Source organism: Phascolarctos cinereus, unplaced genomic scaffold, assembly GCF_003287225.1.
Source record: "Phascolarctos cinereus isolate Bilbo 61053 unplaced genomic scaffold, phaCin_HiC Scaffold_9;HRSCAF=440, whole genome shotgun sequence".
In the NCBI taxonomy this organism is placed as follows: Eukaryota; Metazoa; Chordata; class Mammalia; order Diprotodontia; family Phascolarctidae; genus Phascolarctos; species Phascolarctos cinereus.
This window is the reverse complement of record NW_027556402.1, coordinates 80,918,970-80,941,644: the sequence shown is the minus strand read 5'-3', so window position 1 is coordinate 80,941,644 and position 22,675 is coordinate 80,918,970. Positions and strand designations below refer to the sequence as shown.

Sequence of the window (22,675 nt, the reverse complement as noted above, 5' to 3'; positions counted from 1 at the left end):
TTCAAAATCCAGAGCTTCGACCACTGCACCTTTTAGAGAACACTGCTCTTAAACCACAACAAACGATGCATCCTAACCCGTAATATCTGCCAAGTGTGATGGGGGAAACTCCACTGCTACTGGCCACCATATTCTGAGTCTAGTGAGCTCTATGATGCAGTGAAGACATATTTTTCCCAAATCAGATTCCTTCAGTTCTGTTTACTATTGTGGTTTACTTTTTAAACTCATAAGCCTCCACTCAGAACCCTCTCTGCTGTTTCCAAGAATAGCATTGCTTTGTTGTAAGCTGCATTATTTGTATGCAAAATCTGTCTCATTAAAAGAAAATTGTTGCAAAAATAAGTAAAAACCAATTCATATTAACAGAGAGCAAACCATAATCTTTCTGGAGTCTTGCTAAGCTGAGTCAAAAGGAGGCTTGCCCAGGGTTATATTTATGAGAATGAGATATGTAGAAATGATACCTAAAATTGTTATTAAAATGTAGCAATTAAAATGGAATCACATTATTGAGGTTTGAATCCCTGGGAATACACTCAGGTTTAGTTTAAACTATGTTTTATAGGTGTTCTTTTCTTCTTCATTACTTGGCAATGGCTACCTGCAGACTTGAAAATAAAACTTCTTTCACTGCAACTTGTGGTCACCTTTGCTTAGCAAATGCTCTACTTCATATGGTACATAATCCCATCAGGCATATATTGGATATATCATGCACATACCTCTCAGCTCTCTAGGCAATTCTCTAAAACTATAAAACTGCAATGGAAGAAGCAGTTTGAGAATCTGTGAGTAGTGAAATCACAGGTGCTGTCCCTATCCCACATATATGTTGGATGTATGTATGTGTGCATATGTACATGTACATTTTTCCCATAAATAAACTTCATTACTCTCAGAAAAGGAAAATACTTCTACTAATATCATCTTATGGAACTTAAAGAACTAGAACACTGAGAAATAAAATGCTTGCCCAAAGGTCACAAAGCCAATTATGTGGCAGAAATGGGACTTAAAACCCAGTCTTCCTGGCTCTAAGGCCAGTTCTCCACCTACTATGATACCCTTTCATGTATAAATTCATAAATCCACAAATACAGGTGTCAATCATCACATCCATCAACAGTATTAATAAAGCTAGAACCAGTTTCTACAGCTAGAGGCACAGTTTAAACCTATAGAAGGGCACCTTGCATATTATTTTCTGTTTTCATGCCAAAATGCTTTCTTCAGAGTGATCAATGAAGCATATAAACCAACACTGGAAAGTGTAGGCTGTCAATACTACCCAGAATTTCACTGAAATGTTCTGGGTTAGGAGAGATTGGGGGAGGAACATGATAAAGATCATTCTTATCACCTGATTTTTCCCAGAACTCTAATTCAGAGGGTTTTTTTTCCTTCCTTAAATCAAAAACCTTTTAATAGCATTATCTAGCACAGAAGTTCAATCCATGGATAAATTCCCATCATAAACCAATGGGACTGATGCCATCTTTAAAGAATATTTACTAATTTAAATGAAAATGTTTAATTAGCAAACATTTATTTTTCTCTCCTTGCCTTCTCTCTACTCACCTGGGAAAAAGAAACCCCAAAACCATGTAAATGTTGAGGTTTAGGGGTGCTGGGACCCCAAAATCATGACACATGGGTCCTGCTCCAAAGAATTCCACCCAAGTCTTCTTTCAGCCAAAGATAAGATTTATTAGAACATCCATCATATTGGCCAGAACCTTAAGGAGTCTGAACATTAGTGAGCTATTAGCTAGATTATAAGAATCTGACCTTATCATACAGAAAGACTGTGGGAGGGCTCTAAGAGCGGCCAACTAGTTTGAGGTGACTAGTTCTTTTTCGGGATCTAGATCCCACCCTCTTCATAACCAATATGCATCAACAAGCAAATTGCCAAACAGCCTAAAATAATGACTAGGCTTTTATCAACCTTGCTTAAGTGAAACATGATAGGAAATAACAGGGAAATACCCTATATTTGCATAATACAGTACAAAGTGCTTTCATATACTTCATTTAGTCTTACAACAAATCTGTGAGATAAGCAGCACTAGCATAATTAGTCCATTTTATAGAGAAGAAAACAAATTCAGGAAGGTAGATGACTTAGCCTAGGCCACACAGGTATGTGATAGAGACAAGTAGTAAATTGGGCTCCCACCCCCATGTTCTTTCAGCTTCACACGTGCCACTTCAGCAGAAATTAATCTGTGTAACTCTAGTAAAGTCACTGTATCTACTTTGTTGTTATTTTTTTTTTACATGTGAAATACCTGTAAGCCAAGTACTTACTTTACAGAGTTATTCTGAGAACTAATGTGGGCAAAAAATGTTGACAAAATGCTATTAGCTCCTCAGAAGAGGATTGCTAGGTAGACACATTATCCCAATTAGTATCTTCTCATTATCATGTTACTTCTGTTATTGGAATTCAAATGTTGGCTCTCCTTACCTGAGAGAATGGGATTTAATTAACTTCCCCTCAGAATAGGAAAGGAGTTTTAGCAGGACTCTTTGAAAACCTTTAGTATGGGGGGAGGTGGGGCAGTACTGTGGCCTTATAATGGAATAAAGTCAGATATTACAGCAAATCCTTAGACTTCAGGCCTCCAGATATTTGTGACAAGGACAAAATATGAGGGATAAGTTACAGGGAAGAAAGATCTGGAATACAAGAGTAGAAAAGCTTTAATATCTGAGTCTATTGATTTGTACTATGGGAAGGCCAACAAAGCATTATTTGATCCAAATATTATTGTTATGATAATGTGAACATAAACTGTATTTGTCCAGAAAGCTCCTTGGTTTATGGAACTGTATTATTAATGGTACTGTAATTCAGTAGAGTTCAGGGACAAGCTTTGGGTTTCAGGGCAGTTACAAAAATTATGGTTTAGGGCTACTTTCTCCCTAAGACAAAAACTTTGAACCAATTAGAATTACAGCTTTAATTTAAATTGGCTAGATGTTAGTGGCATATGTTGGCAAGACTCTCAGTAAAAGAGAAATAATGTATTATGGAAATCATTGGGCTTAGAGTCAAGAAATCAGATTTCAAATTCTGACTCTAATACTCACTATGTAACTTTAGTCAAGGTTCTTAAATCCTCTGAGTCTCCTTTTCCTCATCTTTAAAGTGAGAATAACAATACTTACACTGTCATAGTGACCAGTTACGAGCGGAGCTAAAACTTTTGCCCATTACCCCAAAAAGAATTTGGGTCCCATTTGTCTTTGGGCCCTAGGGCTTGGACTCTCCTTGAACTCTCCCACTGGGTCAAGGAAGTCTCTAAATTAGCCTGAGGCTATAATCCTATCAACTAGCCTTTCACTGTTGCCAAAACCCAATCTCCCAATTCTCTGTTAACATTAATTTAGCCCAGTCCTCTATTGTCTATTACCTCCCTTCTTCCACCACCTACTTCCCATACTTGATTCCATCTAGACCCCATTCTTGACCTCCCAGTCACTCCCATCAAGATCCTCCCTAGGCCCCTCCTCCAGTCACCTCAAACTACTTTGGCCACTCCTAAATCCCTTCCAAAGTCTTTTTGTATATAAAGTCCAATCTGGCCTCCTTTAAGGTGCTCAGACTCTTGAAAATCTGGCCCACTTGCATTAGCAATAAAAATGCTCAGATTCTTATAATCCAGCCAGAGGCTGAGATTTGCTCAAACCTGCTTGTCAATAAGTGTCACAAATGTTTAGATTCCTTAAGAGTATGACCAACATTGCTGATCTTTGATAAACCTTGTCTTTGGCTGAAAGAAGGCTTGGGTCAAATTCATTTGAGTAGGACCCATGTCTCTTGCTCTTTTGATATTTTGGGGTCCCAGAACCTCTAAACTTCAACAATAGGGCAGCTAGGCGATTGAGATGTGTACTTGGAATAAGGAAGACCTGCTTTCAAATGTGGCCTCAAATACTTGCTAGTTGAGTGACCCTGGTGTAAATAAGGTGAATTTTGGTGTGTGTAAGGAAGATTTTGTTATTCCTTTTTAGATAACAGCTCCAGGATCCATGGCTAAAATAGATAATAATTCCCATGAATTATTGTTGAAAACATCTCCACTGCACAGTTGCTGTAGAGACATAGAGGTGACATGTTTCTCCTGTGCTATGCTAGATCATGACAATATTGCTAAAGTTAACCTGTGAGCTTAATGTTGGCAAGATGCCTTCTTTGTCTGTTGTCCTATAAAGCAAGTGGGCGCTGGTCAGTGAGTGGAGAAACCTATTTCTGGATTTGGGTAATGCATAGAGGAATGCATGTACCTGCCTTGATTGGCCCCCATCAAGGCTTAAGGGATCTTGAAGGAGTTGTACTCCTATTCTCACCTGCCCCTGCAAGAAATGTGATTAGGGAATGCTGTAGGAGTTGGTGCTCCCATTATCAGCAACCCTTTTGAGAAGACTAGGCTAGAATAAACTAAGCTTACTTAACCCCTCCAAAGCTGTCTTCCTGTCTGATTGGATCAAAAGTGTTAAGAGCCCTCCTGTGTTCTCCTGCCTAACAAATGGTTGTTACCCATGTGTTTACCTGTGAAACACCTGGTCAAGTTATTTAATCTCTGTTTGCATTAATTTCCTCATCTGGGAAAGTGGAAATAATAATAGCAGCTACCTCTCAGGTTTTTATGAGGACAAAACAAGGTAATTGTAAAGCATATTGCAAATCTTAAAGCATTATATAAATGTTAGCTATTGTGGTGGTAGTGGTTTTAGGAAAAGTGCTTTGTGAATTTCAAAATTTAGTACAGGAGGCCAAGAAGTACAGACTTTAAATATTATCAAGGTGATTCCTCTTGTTGAAAAATTGCTCTCAAAACTTGGATAGATATCTAATCTCACCAGGGTGGTTGCTCCCTCAATCAGAACACACTGCCACTCTTCCACATCTTCTTATCTTGTATAATTCTTGCCCGCATTCTATTATTCCAATGAGTATACTGTTTTCCTCCTGACAGAAAACAGCATTCAGCCATTCAATGAGCTGGAGAACTTCTGCACCTTCTCTTAATATCTAGAGACTACCCATAGAGCACTAGAACTGTCCATCTAGGTTTTTATTTTCTTTGAGTGATTGATCCACCTCTGTTTCTTTGTTTCACCTGTCCAGGTCTATGATAAACATCTTTTTCTTGACATAGTTCAACAAGTCCCATGTAATGTATAATTCTAAGAAGGTACATGGCTTGCCCAAGATCCCATGGGCCAATATGTGTCAGAAGCAGGATGTGAACCCAGGTCTTACTCATTCCAAAGTGGGTCTACTGTCATGCTGCCCCTGAATTTACCTTATGGGGAGGGCTATCTCCCTTGCTGATGGCTCTTATGTACTTTTAATAGTCCTTTGGCAATTTTTCCACATAGAGTAACTGATATTCAACAATCAGAAAGAAGGTATCATGTGAGAAAATCAGCTTGGATAAAGTGCCAAACTTTGAGTCAGGAAGACACAGATTCACAGCTTACCTATGACACAGACATCAGTGCCCTGGGCGAGTCCTGGTAACCTACACCAGCAACCTTAAAGACTATAAATGACCCCTGGGCAAGAAGCTGCATGTCTTTGTGCCTCAGTTTCCTCATCTATAAAATGGAGATAACAGTAGCCTACCTTGGTTGTTGCAAAGATAAAATAAGATATCGCTAAAGTGTTTCACAAACCTTAAAGTGCTATATAAATTGTAGCTGCTATTATTGTTGTTGTTATTACTATTATTATCATCCCCTATATTCCCTTCCCTCTTCCTCTGCAAGATATATTTTAGCCATTGGACCATACTTTCTGTTTCTTGAAGATTACTCTTCCCACAAAGCCATTTACTGTGCCTTCCACCTCTGAATGGTATGAGACACACATGAAATCAAAAGCCTCCTTGGGGAACCTGATCCACCACTCAATGTCTGTGTTGTTGATGAAATTCTGAAAACATTTCCACAAATTAACAGACTGTCGTGCAGCATGTCAACATAAAAAGGTGTGATCTGCTAAGTGGTGATGGCTGGGAAGCCCTATTTCAAAGATGGCTGCAGATCTACTTGTATTGTTCAATGTCCAGAGGCCCCAGAATTCATAACCTATGCCCTTCCTCTTGCCCTCACCTATATTAGTGCAATTAGCCCTCTTTGAAAGGATGCTGAAGCCCCACTTACTAAACTAGGACATTTCTTAAAAGCAGATGTTTTCTTCTGTACAAACAGCCTGAATTAACATTCTGCACACCTACAGTTTCTTCAAATATAAATAGGTCTGTAAAAGGAATAGGGACTGAACTGGTGATTTCACTAGTATAGGATCCATACTATCAGATTTCACTACTATGGGATTTTACTAGTATGGGATGCAATGTACCTTAGTCTTGGATTTTCCTGAAAGGTTAAGTTACTTCCCAGAGTTACACAGCCAGTAGGTGCCAAACGCTGAAATTGGACCAGCTCTTCCCAGCTTTGAAACCAGCTCTCTATTCATCATTCCACTCTGCCTCTCCTCGAAAAGGAAGAATAATAAAGTAGCTCACCTCTCCAGGAGGTTTGATATTAAAAGTGGTGAGAAAACCCTTGGCCAATGTGTACTGCATTCTCCACTACTGGTTCGTAGGTAAACACATAGGTAACACCATTTGTTGGGCAGGAGAACACAGGAGGGCTCCTAACACCAACAGGTGTTCTAGCACAAGTTCACTTTTGATCTGGTCAAACAGGAAGACGGCTTCAGAAGGGTTAAATAAGCTTACTTTATTCTAGTCTAGTCTTTTCAATAGAGTTGCTGATAATGGGAGCACCAACTCCTACAGCATTCCTTAAGCACACTTCTCACAGGGGCAGGCAGGAATAGAAGTATAACTCCTCATCCCCTAAGCCTCAATAGGGGCTGGTTGAGGCAAACACAGATTCCCCTCAACCCTTGATAGGGCCGATCAAGGCAGGTACACGCATTCCTCCATGTATGTTACCCAAATCCCAAAATGAGTTCCCCCACTTACTGACCAGTACCCACTTGCTTTATAGGGCAATAGACAAAGAAGGCATCTTGCCAACATTAAGCTCTCAGGTTAACTTTAGCAATATCGTCATGACCTAGCACAGGGCAGGTGTATACTATGTCACCCTTATATCTCTACTGTGACTGCATAGTAGAAGTTATTTTCAACCATAATTCAAGGGAAATGTTATCTAGGATCCTGGAACTATTACCTAAAAAGGAATAACAAAGTCCTCCTTACGCACACTAAAATTCACCTTACAGTTACTAATGGTGTCTTTATTTTCCCCCATCTTTGTATCCCCAGCACTTAACACAGTGCCTAGTACATAGCATAAGCTTGATACATGCTTGTGGACGGGCTAATGGTAATAATTTTTGTCCATTGACGTTAAAGTTATGGGTCAGACAAAAGGCTTTAGAGAGAGGCTTTGCAGGCACAGGTAAGCTACAGCATCTTAACAAAGAAGAATCACACAGGAATAAATGGCATAAAGGTAAGGTAATCATCAGAAAATGAGATGGGACAGTCATGCAGGGAGAACAAGATAGAAGCCAGGGGACATCCCAAATGCTCAACTGTGCCCACACAGTGTCCGAAGACAAACAAGAAGGCCTCCACCCAGCATGGACACCTTACAGAGTATTTACACTTATATAAGAGCCAGACAAATTGAGAAAGTATGAATAAATTGTGACCAGTATGCTGGATGAAGTTTCCACCTTGATTAGAAAATAACAGGCAGTCATAAAGCACTTCAATGTTTGTAAAAGACTTCACATATCTCATTTGAGCCTTATAACCCTGTAAAGGTAGGCACTATAGGTATTATTATTTACATTTTACAGATAAAGGAACTGAGGCTGTGAGCAGTTAAGAGACTTGCCCAAGATCATACATCTTATTAAGTATAGAAAACAAGGTATGGAACCATGTCTTTTAGACTCCAAGTCCAATGTTCTATCTACTACACCAAGCTGCATCTTACATTCACTGGAATATTGAATTGTTCCCTAAAATCATGAATGATTTTGTCAGTATGCCCTATAGCCACCTAAAGATTCCAGGCATCCCAAATTTTGTAGTTGTGACCACTGAGTTATCCTTGTGACAGGGTGAATTAGCCATCCTTAGCATAAGGTCATTACACTGAAGAGAAGAGGAAACACCCAGAGTGTGAATTCATTACAAAATGAATATGACTGGTGTGAAGCTCACTCTCACACTTAAGTTAAATCCCAGTTTAATATAAAATTCTAGAAGTAGAGACAAAAATTGCCCCTGGATAGCAATCATTTATGAACAGAAAATGCTGTGTTTTATATTCTATAAATACATGAAGGGGATGATCTTTCCATAAGGTTTAACTGTCTACTGTTTATTCAATAAATGAGGCAAAAACAGGCTTTCTGCCCATTTCAAGTCAGGCTTAGGTTTTTATAAGTAACATTTATCTCTTGAGCAGAGATGTTTTGTGTCCAAAGCAGAAAAAAGAAAAAGGCTCCCTTCTCTGTGCTTGTACGTGAGCTCCTCGACAGTGGCCTATTGATAGAGTAAATAATGATGAAGTTCTATCATTTACCAATATTAACTCATTCCCCTTTGAGGATGATGCAGTAAAAGAGCTGTGCAGAAATAGCACTGGAGGGGTGTTTTGCCCATTCTTGAAGCCACTGATACTACTACTAATTTAGCCTATTCAGGTAGAGTGTTTCCTTTCATCTCATGCTAAACATGTGTGCCAACTGCTGAGCCTGCATGTAAGGAAACCCATGCTGTACAATTTCATCACCCTCAACAGCAGCCGTGGATGAGCTCAAGGTCATTAAGCTCAATTTATAGTCTTTGGGAACTTGATTTGAATTCAACACAGCATGATAGGTATTGACAGATACACGATCCTTTTTTTTTCCCCCATCACTCAACCTCCTTTTTTGTAGAAGACCATCAGTTCAGTCTAAGTTCAGAATGAATAGCTGTCTAGGTCATAGTTTAGGGTTAGAAGAGACCTTAGAGGTCACCTGGTCCAACTCCCAATTTTGTAGATTAGGAAAATGAAGGCAAAAGAGCAGAAATTGCCTCATCACTCAAGTATTAATAGTATAGCCAGGATCCAGACCAGGTATTCTCATTATAAATCTACTTCTCTTTTTGTATGCATAAAATCTAGACTACTTCCTACATTGCTATTATTTCATTAGAGTAGGGAGCCCCTCAGAAGCAACTTTCTCTCCTAGTCATCAAATTTGCCTAGAACACTGAGAAATTAAGTGACTTGCCTAAGGTCACACGGGCAGTATGTGTCAGAGACAGGGACTTAAACCCAGGTCTTTATGACTCCAGGACAACTCTCATCTACTTCATCACTAACTCTTGATGAATACACTTAAAGAGTTTTATTATAATTCACTACAATAAATGTCCTCTTCATTCAGGAAGACTCATCTTTATGAGTTCAAATCTCGCCTCAGACACTTACTAGCTGTGTGACCCGAATAAGCCACTTAACCCTGATTGCCTCAGTTTCCCCATCTATAAAATGAGCTAAAGAAGGAAATGGCAAACCACTCCAGTAACTTTTCCAAGAAAACCCCAAATGGGGTCATGAACAGTTAGATACAACAGAAATCAACAACAAAAAAAATGTACTTAGCTGGGACAAGGGAAGGGAGAGAATGCTTTCAACATTAATCAAAAGATTTCCTGTTCAATTCAACAGACATTCAGTATTTGCTACATATCATGCACAAGTCAGTAAGGGGATATAAATACAAATGTGAAGAAGAAACGGCCCCTGTCCTCAGAGAGTCTGCAGTCTAATGTAAGGAATAAAATATATACAACTAGTTAAGATACGAAGCTGAATGTGACCACACGTTAGCATTAAAAAGGGCTTTGTAAGTTCACAAGAGATAATCCATTTCTATCATTAGCTTTGGTCGATTGATTTCTCCCTTCCTTACCTACTAATCCTGCAGTTTGATATTGCAGACTTTAAAAGGAAAAATCTTAAGCTTTCTTCAGTAAGGGACTTCATGAAGGAGCCATATTAAGGAAAATACAGGAAATCTTCAGAAGTGCATAAGGCCAAACCACAACATCGGAGTTGTTTGTGCACTTTATGCACATACACTTGACGCTTGGTGTATGGAGATAGCAGCGGTAACCCTTGTAAGCTCATGCTCTGCCTTTCTTAAGCCCTCAGAAAGACAATATAATATACCATATTAATTACCCAGTGAAGATGTGTAATTTCTGAGCTGTCTACCAAATGACACTATTTGTCTACCAATCGAGTGTCCCTATCAGAGTCTCTCGGCCATTCATGCACATTAGCCTCACACGCCACCAAGTATCATGGCTATGGGCAGGTTTAATTCCATGCTGTTTAGGTGCTAAATTTAGACTAACAGATAATATATACTATTGCTCAGGAATTTTTTTTTTTAAATAGGAAAATCTATGACTCCACCCTCCCCCTACATTTGGACCTTCTCTCTGTTAAAATGATCCCATATGTCAGAAATTCTCAAGGTTTTGTTGTTCTTATTTTTCTTTACAGTATAATATCAGTCTTTGCCATGAGGAATTGTGGGACATTATTGGAGTACCAGGTGACATTGGAATGCACATACAGTTGCCAGTGTAAATTCTGTAGGATTTGTGAGGGACTTGAGCATGTACATACAAGTTAAGTTTCATGTAATTCCCAGCATACTTAGCAAAATCCACAATACTAGTATAGCAGGCATACTCTTTAAGAATTGTTTAAGAGTTATTGTTTCGCATTCACAAAAAAAATAGGCAATTGGAGTCCTGTGGTCACATGTATTAGACACAAAAAATAAAAGAAAAAATGGTTAAGTGCTTCCCATGCAGTTTTCTGCCCCACTGTCTCCAAAAACTCCTCCTGACTGCCCTTCCTGATTTTTGGAGTGTCTGGGGAAAGGTCCAGGAGTACTCAAGCCTATAGATCGTGGAGAAGAATAAAGGGGCAGGCATATGTTTGTGTTCAGAACCCTAGCCTTAGACTTCAGAGCTTAAACCAGAAAGGCAAGTACAGCACAGAGAAGGAAGGATAACTCTTTGCTTCTAGTTTGCCAATCTGCAAGACGTTATGATAGATAACAGTGTCTTGCACTCAGGGGCCACTTCTCACTGTGGTCTCTGATTCTGCTTCCAATCTGTTCACTTCTGCAGCATTGATCCAAGTCACTGCAGAGAAGTTTGGCTCCTATAGTCACTCTCCCACTGCACACCCACATGGTGGGTAGGGACCTTCAGGCTAACTGCTGTGGCTCTCTGTACCCTGTACCTCAAAGGGCTGAAAAGAATTTTCTCTGAAGGGCAAATTTTTTAAAAAGGACAATATGGAATTCTATATGTGTGTTTCTCCATTTTCCTGTGTCTCAAAAATATGTCTTCCCTGGTTAGAAATTCTAGAGACTTTGGGGGCTCCTAAAAGAGATGGAGCAACTCTGTAGATACCGACTGCAACAGCATTCAATTATAGATCTTCCAAACAAAGAGAGCATCTCCAAAGATTCTTATTCATCGTGAGCAAAAGAAACTCAGATCTGTGCATCAGGTGTTATGTGCCTGCTGTGTTCGTGTGAATAATTCACTCCAAAATGCTCTTGTGTCAAAGATACCTCAGGCATTGAAAGACTGACACAAGTCCCAGGTACATTGTGTCAAGTATCCCTACAGTGTACCAATGTTGTAGTGGAAATGCTATAAAAAGGAGGAAAATTACATGAAATCATCCTTTTTCTTAAGTAAATGACAGAAATTAGTCTGCATGAGGCGCTGCTATTTCAGCCACTTTTCCCCCATAGTTTTTCTAATTGCAGTAAATGCTCAGTACTTAAATGAACAAGCATTTCCAAAGTAGATGATGTTATTTTGCCCTGCGACATTTTAAATTCAATAGCTGAATTCAAGTTGAAAATGAGGATCTTTAATGGTGAACATTCACCCATTATGTGCCAACTAAAAACGTCTATGGGATGTTACTGCACAGGTTACTCTGTCCCTGTCTAAGCTGATTAGCTTGGCTTGATTGGGGCCTGAAGCAAAGAGGCCCATTACAATTCTGACCAAACTTGCATGGCTACTCGGGCATCCAAGATTCCCACTGACACTAGCCAGGGAAAGCTGGCAAGAAGAGGCAAGAAGTTGTCAAAGGACTAAGCTCTTGAGAAAACCTAGTACAAAGAAGGGGTGACCAAAATACAGGGTTCCATGGGTTCCTAGGACTTAGTTTCAATTGCTACTAAAGATTGACATTCAAATATTCTTCATCCAAGTGTTTTTTCATAATCAAATATCATTTTAAAAATTATTTTGGCCCCAAAGCCTCCAGAAGTACAATAGCATAAAATACAAAAGCTTCAGCTTAACACTGAAAGCCCTTTACAATTCAGATTCACACCCCCCACACACACACAACACAAACACCTCCAGGCTTATTTCACATTATTTCCCTTTATATTCTCTACAATCTAGCCAAACTACCTGACCTGCTATAACTGGGGACAGGCCAGTGAAGGTCTATCAGGCCCCCATTACACTGATATTCCCTGACCCTGGCATTCCAGCTCTGCCTTCTATGTGTCTGCAGTATCTGGAATATTTTCTCTCCTCAACTCTCTGCCTCGCAAAACATCCAGCTTCCTTCAGGGCTCAGTTTTTGTGTCTAACACCTATGAAAACCTTTCCTGATCCCCATCATTCTTAGTCCTGTCTCCCACTCCAAATTATCATATATATGTAATGTATGTAAATGCAAAGTTAGGTGTTTATGTATACACATATACACATAATTGCATACAACCACTTATGTACACACACATGCATACACGCATGCACATATACCAATATATGCCAGTTTGGTGACATAGTGCATACAGTACACGAACTGGAATCAGGAAGACTTCCTGAGTTTAATTCCGGCCTCAAACACTTACTAGCTGTGTAACCCTGGGCAAATCACTTAACCCTATTTGCCTTACTTTCCTCATCTGTAAAATGAGCTGGAGAAGAAAATGGTAAACCACTCCAGTATCAATGGCCAACAAAACCCAAATGAGGTCACAGAGAGTCAGACATGACTGAACTGACTGTGGTACCACATACGCATACATAGAATAATATCTCAAAAGTTAATATATACACATATGCATATGTAGAGGCACACTTGCCTATTAATATTTATTCATCTATCACCCCTGGTAAAATATAAACTCCTTGAGGAGAAGGCTGCTTTTGTTTCGTCTCTGTATTCCAAGTATCTCACAAGTATTTAATAAGTACTGATTGGATTGGATCAGATAGTATTGAACTAAATATGAAAATTAGACTATTTAGGGAAAGTTCCAAAGAGAAAATGTCTAATAAAACCACTCTTTTTTTTTTCATGTATGTGAGTCGGGTAGAACACAACAGGGAAAGTAAAAACCCATTAAATTTGGGGAATGTTATAGAGTGTGGTTGAAGCCATTAAGTGCTATGTCTTGCTTTCAGTAAGAGGGCCCATAGTGTACTTTGAAAAATGTATACTTGAATGAGACTATGCAAGGTCTTTTTTTGTAGCAACAGAATAAGGAATAGCTTCCAGTGCACTTTTTATATTATAGCTTCATTAATTTAAAAATGCAACATAATGTAGAGGATAAAATTACTATAGTGAAGTAAACTGGTCTACTGTAAGCTAGAAGAATATCCCATTTATCATCTTGTTCATTACCCCTAATGCAAAGTAGAGAATTGATTTTAGTTATCCATTCAGAATGCCACCATATTTCCACTGCCTAGGGAATAAAGAATACTGAACAGGAGTTGTTGTTACAAATCAATTTCATGCTGATATTAATATTAGAAGAGGGAATCACGAGAATGGCCCAGACAGTTAGCAAGCGTATTTTAATTGCATACAACTGCTTGGCTCAGGACTTGTGGCTAACTCCCATAGCTCTTCTGAAAATAATGCAAACCTAACAGCCCTATTAGAAAACATCCCTCAGACCATCCACAGGCCTCAAAGAAAAAGAAAGAAAAGAGAAAGAAAAAACAAGGCAAGGAACATTTGGGGAAAATAAGAGATGACCTGGAAGATCATCTGGAAGGGAAGGAATAAAATGAGACCAATAGGGAAAGACTTAAAGAGATTGAGATTGCTGCAGCATTCACCTTAGAGAAGAGAGATCAGAAGTGCATAGCTGTCATGAGTCCTTTGTCAGTATTAGGGTAGTTGGAGGGGAAAAAAAATTATATGTTCATAGATAGATAGATAGATAGATAGAGGGCACAGGGTGAGTTCAAGATGAAAGGGAAAACAAAATTAAGGGGTGAGAGAGGATTATACTGGGAGAAGGAGAAAGGGAGAGGTAGAATGGGATAAATTATCTCACATGAAACAGACAAGAAAAGGCTTTTACAGTGGAGGGGAAATGGGATAAGGAAAGAGGGAATGAGTGAATCTTATTCTCATAGGATTTGGCTTAAGGAGGGAATAACACACACACACTCAGTTGAGTATGGAAATCTATCTTACCCTACAGGAAAATGGGGGGAGGGGGGAACAAGAGAGCAGGGGAATGATAGAGGTGAAGGCAGATTGGGGGAAGGGGTAATCAGAAGCAAATACTTCTGAAGAGGGACAGGGTCAAAAGAGAGAATAGAATAAATTGGGGTGGGATCAGATGAAGGGAATTATACTTAGTTTTTTACAACATGACTACTATGGAAGTGTTTTGCATGACTATACATATATAACCTGTATCGAGTTGCTTGCCTTTCAATGAGGGTGGGTGGGCAGGGAGGAAGGAAGAAAATTTGGAACCCAAAGTTCTAAAAACACTTGTTAAAAAAATTTTGTTTTCACATGCAGCTGGCAAATAAGAAATACAGGAAATGAGGTATAGAAATCTAACCTGCCCTATAGCACAATAGAAGGGGAAGGGGATAAGAGAAGGGGAGGAGAGAGATAGAAGGGAGGGCAGAATAGGGGAAGGGGTATACAGAATGCATGCCATCTTGGGGTGGGGGGAAAAATTAGATGGGGAGAAAATTTGGAACTCAAAATCTTGTGGAAGTGAATGTTGAAAACTAAAAATAAATAAATTTTAAAAATAATAAAAAATAAAAATAAAAAAAGAAGCACATAACTGAAGATGGTAGTTCTCTATTTCCATTGAGAGGAGAATAATAGGCTGGAGGAAGAGATATACTTACCTTCAGAATATCAAACAATGGTTCCCAAGTTTTCTGAGTGTGAGAACAAAAGTTTAACCTGAATTTAGTAACACATTTTAATGAATTTGCATTTTGTTAATTAACACAGCATCTATGTATATTTGAAAGTAACAATCCATAAATGTGAGACAAATTATTCAGTCCACAGAAGGTATGTGTGCTTATTTATTATTGTACAGAGTCACGCTGAATATTTTGTTGAAGCTAAAAAATATTAATGCTTCGATGTGCACAGGGGAGGACCACTTACATAAAGGACATAATCCTGTCTATTATATCTGTCTTTATTAATGTATCTTTGCATATATCTTTGAAGAAAAAGAATCTCACGACTTTTTACCAAGTTTTAGAGGCATCATGGCACAGTGAACAAAGCACTGGATTTGGAGTCAGAGGGACTGGTTCAAATCCCAGCTCTGCCATTAACTGCCTATGTAACTTCAAGCAACTGATTGATTACCTCTGCTGCCTCAGTTTCTTCATCTGTAAAATGAGTGCATTGTACTAGATAATTGCTAAGGTCCCTTCAGCTCTAAATCTATGATGCTAAGATACCTTCAGTAACTATTACCATAACAGTGATAAGCACATGCGTAGCAAAGTACATCATTCACCTTGAGCTGTCGGTACTTAGGGCCGTCACTGAAATATTAATGAGATCAATCCAGGAAAATTTAGTGAGCACAAGAAGGCCAACCTTATAGGCAGAAAGACTGAGGCTCAAGTCTTCTTGCCTGTTAAACACACTAGCTCTGTATCCATGAGCAAAGCATGCGCCCTGGGTAAATGTCCAAGACTATGAGTCACAGTAAGTTACCAGTTTACATTGGTGGAGGGAATTTCCACACCAGGCACCCCCCCACATGCATGCAATCACATATGGACCAAAACAAATTAGTCCCTCAACTAATCAGCATCTAGTAGCACGTCTTACATAGCAGGTACTATGATACACATGGGGATACAGCTAAAAAGAACTACCCTCAGGCAGCTTTTAGTCTCTAGATTGGGAGGGGATATATGTTCACGAATATATAAATAAAAAATATAGATAAATAAATATAGAGTGTCAGTGGACATGAAAATCTGGGAGGAATCTTGTAGAAGAAAGGCCTAAAAGCCTTTCTTTCTTCTTAAATGTGATTGTAATTCAGCTGCATTGGGGGCAGGAGAAGGGAGCAGTTAGGCATCCCAAGAAATGTCACTTTTCCTTTAACAACTTGGGAACTATTACTCAATATCTACCAGACCTCCTCATGCAAAATGATTACTTGATCTGGGAGTCTTTCTGTCCAATTCAAAATCTACCAAATACTAGTCTCAGAACTGGACTTTCACATAGGTAGACATGGCCTAGTGAGAAGAACACAACCCATATCATAAAAGAGGTGATGGATTAATTTAAAGAATAATAAATGTATTTTTGGATACGACCTCTACGGAAATGTTTTACTTGACTGTGCTTATGTGATAAAGGGCTTCTTTCCTTCCTTCTTTCTTTTTTCCTTTTTCTCTCCTTCCTTCCCTCTTTCCTTCCTTTCATCTTTCCTTCTTTTCATCCTTCCTTCATTCTTCAGTAGGTAGAGGGGAGTGGGTATGGGGAGGATGCTCAATAATTGGGAAAAAAAAGATAGTAATTTTGTTTTTAAAAAGAAAGAAAACAACATCGGCCTTGGGAGTAGAGAGAACTGATGCCATCCATTACTAAATTCTGTGTGGCCTTAGATAAATCAATTCACCTCTCTAGGAATGTTTTATCATCTATAAAAACGATCAGTTTAGACTAAGTTAAAGGCTCTAAAGTAATATGAGTCTATAATCAGATAATTAAAATGGAATTGCATAGTTAAGAGTTTTTATAATTTATCACAGAATCAAAGTAGGAAGAGACTTCAAAGGCTAACTAATCTGAGCTGTATCTGAAAGAAGATCCCCTTTCTAGCATCCTAGGAAGTGATCTATTATCTATCTTTTCAAGTAGCCCATTCCACTTTGGGATGGTTTTCATTGTTAGGAAGTTCTTCCCTATGTAAATAAAACCTATATCTTCGACTTTCACCAACTTGTCCTAATTCTACCCTGGTAGACAAAGAAAACAAGTCTAATCCCTCTTCTACATGCCAACCTTTGAAGACAGATGCCACATCTCTTCTCCCCACTCAGCCAATCTTTGTATGGCATGATGTCAGGGTTCTACACCAGTCTGTATGAGTTCCTCTATATACTCACTGGTTTACCAATGTCATTCCTAAACTTAAAGTCATATTGAACCAGATCTTAAAATTCAATCACCACTAATGATCTCCATCTATATATACAAAGTAGGAGCACAGAAAAAGGAGACCCTTGTACAGTTTTAATTTTTAAAAAATATTTTTGATACCTTTTGTTTTTGACAACACAGTCATTTCAGTGTATATTTTCCCTGCCCCTTGAACTAAAACCTTGCCTTGGAATAAAAAAGGCAACTAAGTCAAAAGACAACTGTGACCATGCCTGACAATGTATGAACATTCAGCCCTTATATACCCCTGCCTCGATTCCAGGAGGATGGAGAAAAATGTATCTGTTTTTCTGGGGACTTGTTTGATTTTTCAATCACTGAGAGTTCAGCTTACTTTTGGTGATTTTTTTTACAACTTAAATTGTTATAGTCAGTGTTCTCTTGGTTCTGCTTATTTTTCTCTGTATCTGTGCGTACAAATCTTTCATTTATCTGAGTTCCCCTCATTCATCATTTCTCCCTGCATGATAATGTTCCATTATATTCATATGCCACAGTCAGTTCAGCTATTCCCCCATTTGATGGGCATTCTCTTTGTTTCCATCTCTTTGCTACAACATAAAGCGCCATTACAACACTTTGGCATATACTAAACTTTTGTTTCTGTCTTTGACCTCCTCTGGGTATAGGTCTGGTAATGGAATTGCTGGATCAAAGAATAGGAATTGTTTAGTCACTTTTCTTGCATGATTCCAGATGGATTCCCAGAACCGTGAGAACAAGTGAAAGCAGAGTATTAGTGTGCTTGTCATCCTGCAGTCTCTTCAGAAATGACTTTCATCTTTTGTCATCTTTGTTGATTTTTAGAGTGTAAAGTGAAATTGAAATTTCTCTTATCATTAGTAATTTAAAGCATGTTTTCATATAACCATCAAAGTTGGCATTTGTTTTTTGAAAACAATTCATATTTCTTGATTATTTTTCTATTAAGCAACAGCTCTTGGTTTTATATATTTATGTCAATACCCTATACATTTTGGAAATCTGACTTCTATCAATGACATTTTATTTTTTACCCAATCAATAGTTTCTCTTTGTACTTCTGCTTTGATTTGGTACTGAAAAAAAACTTTTAATTTTATTTTAATTTAATTAAATTAATTCAATTCAATTAAACTTTTCATTCAATTCAATTCACCAAATAATTATAAAGCCCATAAAAACATTAAAGTTTAGATAATCCCTAGGTCATTGTAGATAATTAGCATTGGGTCGAAGGTCAAATGAAATAATATTTGTCAAGTGCTTAGCACAGTGCCTAGCATATAGAAGGTATATAATAGATGCTTATTTTCACTAAGTTTAATTTATATGCTCTTCAGCAGAGTATATCTTACTTTCAAATTAGGTATGAAAAGGAAGAGGATGGGAGGAAGAGAGGGAGCAAAGGAGAGAGTAGAGAAGTTTAAAATGAGGTAGGTCCAGGAGCAAGACATTTATTTCAAGTGAAATGTAAAAACTATAAAGCTTAAATGGGGTACATTTTTATTTCTTTAAGCTTCTCCTTCACTGAAAAAAAAAATCTATGATTGATTTCCAGCATTGTAATTCTTCTACTTGTGCACCCTGGGTTTACCCAGAGTGAGTTAAATCTTTGGAGGCTTCTCACAAATCATTTGCACATGGTGCAGCTAGGTGGCACAGTGGATAGAGCGCCAGCCCTGAAGTCAGGAGGACCTGAGTTCAAATCTGGCCTCAGACCAAACACTTGACACTTACTAGCTGTGTGACCCTGGGCAAGTTACTTAACCCCAGTTGCCTAAAAAAGCAAAAAAAAAAAATCATTTGCACACCTATAAAACCTCACTCATCTAGGCTGATTGGGGCAGTAGTCTGAACTAATTAAAGCTATGAATTATAGAGTTTTTAATGGCAATTTAAGAGTATATCTTTCAAGTGATTATAGCATCTAAAATTGGGATATATTCCCTAGTAGAAGTCCTTAGGCCACTTGCTTCAATATAGAATGTTCTATAGTTACTTTATCAGTTATTCTCAAATCAGTACTTGTAATGTGCTTGAGGATATGCTTGTGAACATTTTGTCAAGTATTTGAAACTTCTCCGCCATTTTGGTTACTATCCATTTGGAAATATGTTTCAAATTAAACAAATGCAATAAAGTATAAGTAATTTAGAAATTAGCCAATTAAAAATTTATATTATTTGGGGGTGGGAAGGCAGAGTGGTGAGTGAGAGACTGGATCCAGACCTGATGCTTTATCCTTGTGGCAAAGTCCCACTGTATACCAGGGGTAGGGAACAGATTCCGTGAAGTTTAGATTCAAAGGGCCACACTTGAGTTTCTAGAGGGCCACGTATGCAGGTTCCTTGGATATAAATCCTTGGTAAATACATTCTACCAGTGTAGATCAGCAACTCCACATTGTCCTAATGAGTTGCCTGAGGCCCTGGGATATTAAGTGACTTGATCATATTTACACAGCAAGTATTTGTCAGAGTGAGATTTGAAAGTCTTCCTGACAACAAGGTCAGTTATTTATCCATTATGCCAAAGCTACCTCTCCATAATTCTGTGGCACAATCAGTAGCATACTGGAAAAGGAACCAAGAAGAATCCTGCCTCCAACATTTATTTAGCTTTGTGACCCCAGGAAAGTAGCTGCAACCTCAGTTTCTTTATCTGTAAAATGGAGGGTAATAATAGCACCTATACCACAAGGTTGTTGTGAAAATCAAAGATAACAACTATAAAGTGTTTTGCAAACCTTATAATGTTATGTATATCTTGGGAATTAGCTATTATTTTACTACATATTAAATTTCATTTAATGATATTTTGCTGTATAAATGTGTCCTTCACTTAGTACCGTTTTATGTGAGTGTATATGTGTGTGCATACATGCTCACACGTATATACAAGCATAGCATGTACAGGTCAGTCAAATTGTTCCCCCCCTCTACCCTCGTAGAGGCCTGTATCTTCTGTTTATTTTGAGTGTGCATTTCATGCAAGAAAAGTGACTAAACAATTCTTATCCTTTGATCCAGAAATTCCATTACCAGACCTATACTCAGCACTTAGTACCTGTGTTCTGCCATAATAAACATTCAATTAGGGTTTGTTTGTTTGTTTGTTTTTCCTGGCCATTGACTGGATCCCCTTCTAGAAAAAGTGGGGATAAATTAATAACTGAGGCAATCATAAAGGAAAGAGATGCTTCTCTGGAAGGTAATATCTGCAGCATTATTCTCAATGCTTTCATCTATCTTTATAGTAGGGGAAAATGCATCTTCACTTTGACCAAGTTCTGTAAAATCCGATGGGTATTTTCAAAAGGATGAGTCACTAAGACTCACTTCTTTCTCTCCCATGATATGCAGATGAAATAAATGGGCCTCTGCTGGGCATTTGTAACACTAGAAACTTAACAGCAAATTTTAAAGCATAGAAGGAATCTTCCCCCTGCTCCTACTTCCACTTCAGTTATAGACCAAATGGGAGCCCTAGATTCACCAATAAACAACTATTGGTTAAAGCCTCATTACAGTTTGACTACTGAAACACTTCTTGGGCCTTTCAAGCGTATGATCAGGGGGCCTAATGTTCACTGTCTTTTATAGCTTATTTTAATTATTCCACAGGTCTCCTGTTATGGCTGGAGGACTCTTTGCTGTTGACCGAAAGTGGTTTTGGGAATTGGGTGGCTATGATCCAGGCTTAGAAATCTGGGGAGGAGAACAGTATGAAATATCTTTCAAGGTAAGCCACCCAGATGCTTTTCCCTCTATTTGCTGTCAGATGGAATAGTGCATTTGGGTTTATCATCTTCACTCTGCTTTGTGAACGTCCTGTAAGGCTGATTTCTTGACGTTTTCCTTGGTAGCCGTTGGAAGAGACTGCTATATATTTCACCTCTTCAAGATCCCATTCGTAGGTGGCAAACCCTGTATGCTAAAGGATAGGTAGCTTTTCACTCTATTGACCTAAAGAGATATTAACCATGATGATTAATAACATTCAATATATAGCTAAGGGAATCCAACTCCCTGAGAAAAATAGAGTATTTGAGTTTGATTTTATGACTGATCAGAATCAAGAATTCCTGTCTTGATCTTCCCAATTTTTATCCAAAATTTCAATGGTTCTAGGGTGAGATTGGAAAGGTAAGTGAAGAATTCCAGCAAGCTTTATTTATGGCTTGGACATCTAGATATTTTAGAGGACAGTTTAAAATTTTTAAACTTTCCCTATTGCTTCAATTCTCCACTACAATACATACACATAACAAAACACTGTAACTTTTCATATTCCATGTGTTTTATTGATTAGCATTTATCTTCCCTAGAAGAGATTTCAGATAACATGTTTCTGATTTGGAAAGAAATGTTTTTCCAACCAAGAACAAACCACCAAAGCAAAATGAACACCGCCAAAAGTTGTACCTAAATAGCTGGGGAGGCATTAAAGATTGTGTCAGCAGAAACAAAACACTTCCTTCCAGCCAGAGATTCCTTCTTAAGTTACAGGCATTTAATAAGATAGACAAATTCCAGCAAAATGTATAATAAAGCAAATACCTGTAGAGTTATATTTTCCAAGTGACTTCCATTATGAAATCAGAGAGATGTGTTTTGTCAGGGGGGAAAAAAATGGCGTTTCTGAATGTAATTAAGATCATACTTAAATGTAGATGAAGCCTTTCAATATTTTGTGATTTTTGTCAGAGTAAGGAAATCCCACCTTGCAAATTCTCTCCACCAAAACAGATCAGAAACATAGGATCACAACAGAATTAGAGCTGGGTGGAACATTGGAAGTTGTTTCACCCAGTGCTTCTTAAACTTTTTCCACTAGCAACCCCTTCAGTGCTTCTTAAACTGTGGGTCAAGAAGCCCTGAATTACCTAACTCCTCATTCATTTCATAGACAAGAAAAGTTAAGCCCAGAGAGGTAAAAATTACTTGCCCATGGTCACACAGGTAGTAAGTAAAGTGGCAGAGCATGGGAAATGAGCCCATATCCTCTGACACAAAATCCAGATTTCTACCAACTGTGCCAGGAGGATTGTATTAAAATTCTATAGCAATACTTAAGATGTTAATTTAAAAAAAAGTATGTTGCACTCAATGTCACATAATCAAAATGAAAGTATAGCCTGGCA

The 22,675-nt window shown here is 38.3% G+C and overlaps 1 protein-coding gene across 1 annotated transcript in view; it reads left to right on the top strand.

Moving 5' to 3' along the window:
* The window catches only part of GALNTL6 (polypeptide N-acetylgalactosaminyltransferase like 6), a 240,001-nt gene that overhangs the window by 97,361 nt on the left and 119,965 nt on the right, over nucleotides 1–22,675 (top strand). Inside the window, exon 3 of the mRNA XM_020997862.2 lies at nucleotides 21,156–21,273. Within this exon, the coding sequence (XP_020853521.2) occupies nucleotides 21,156–21,273 (118 nt within the window). The remainder of the gene's footprint in view (nucleotides 1–21,155; nucleotides 21,274–22,675) is intronic.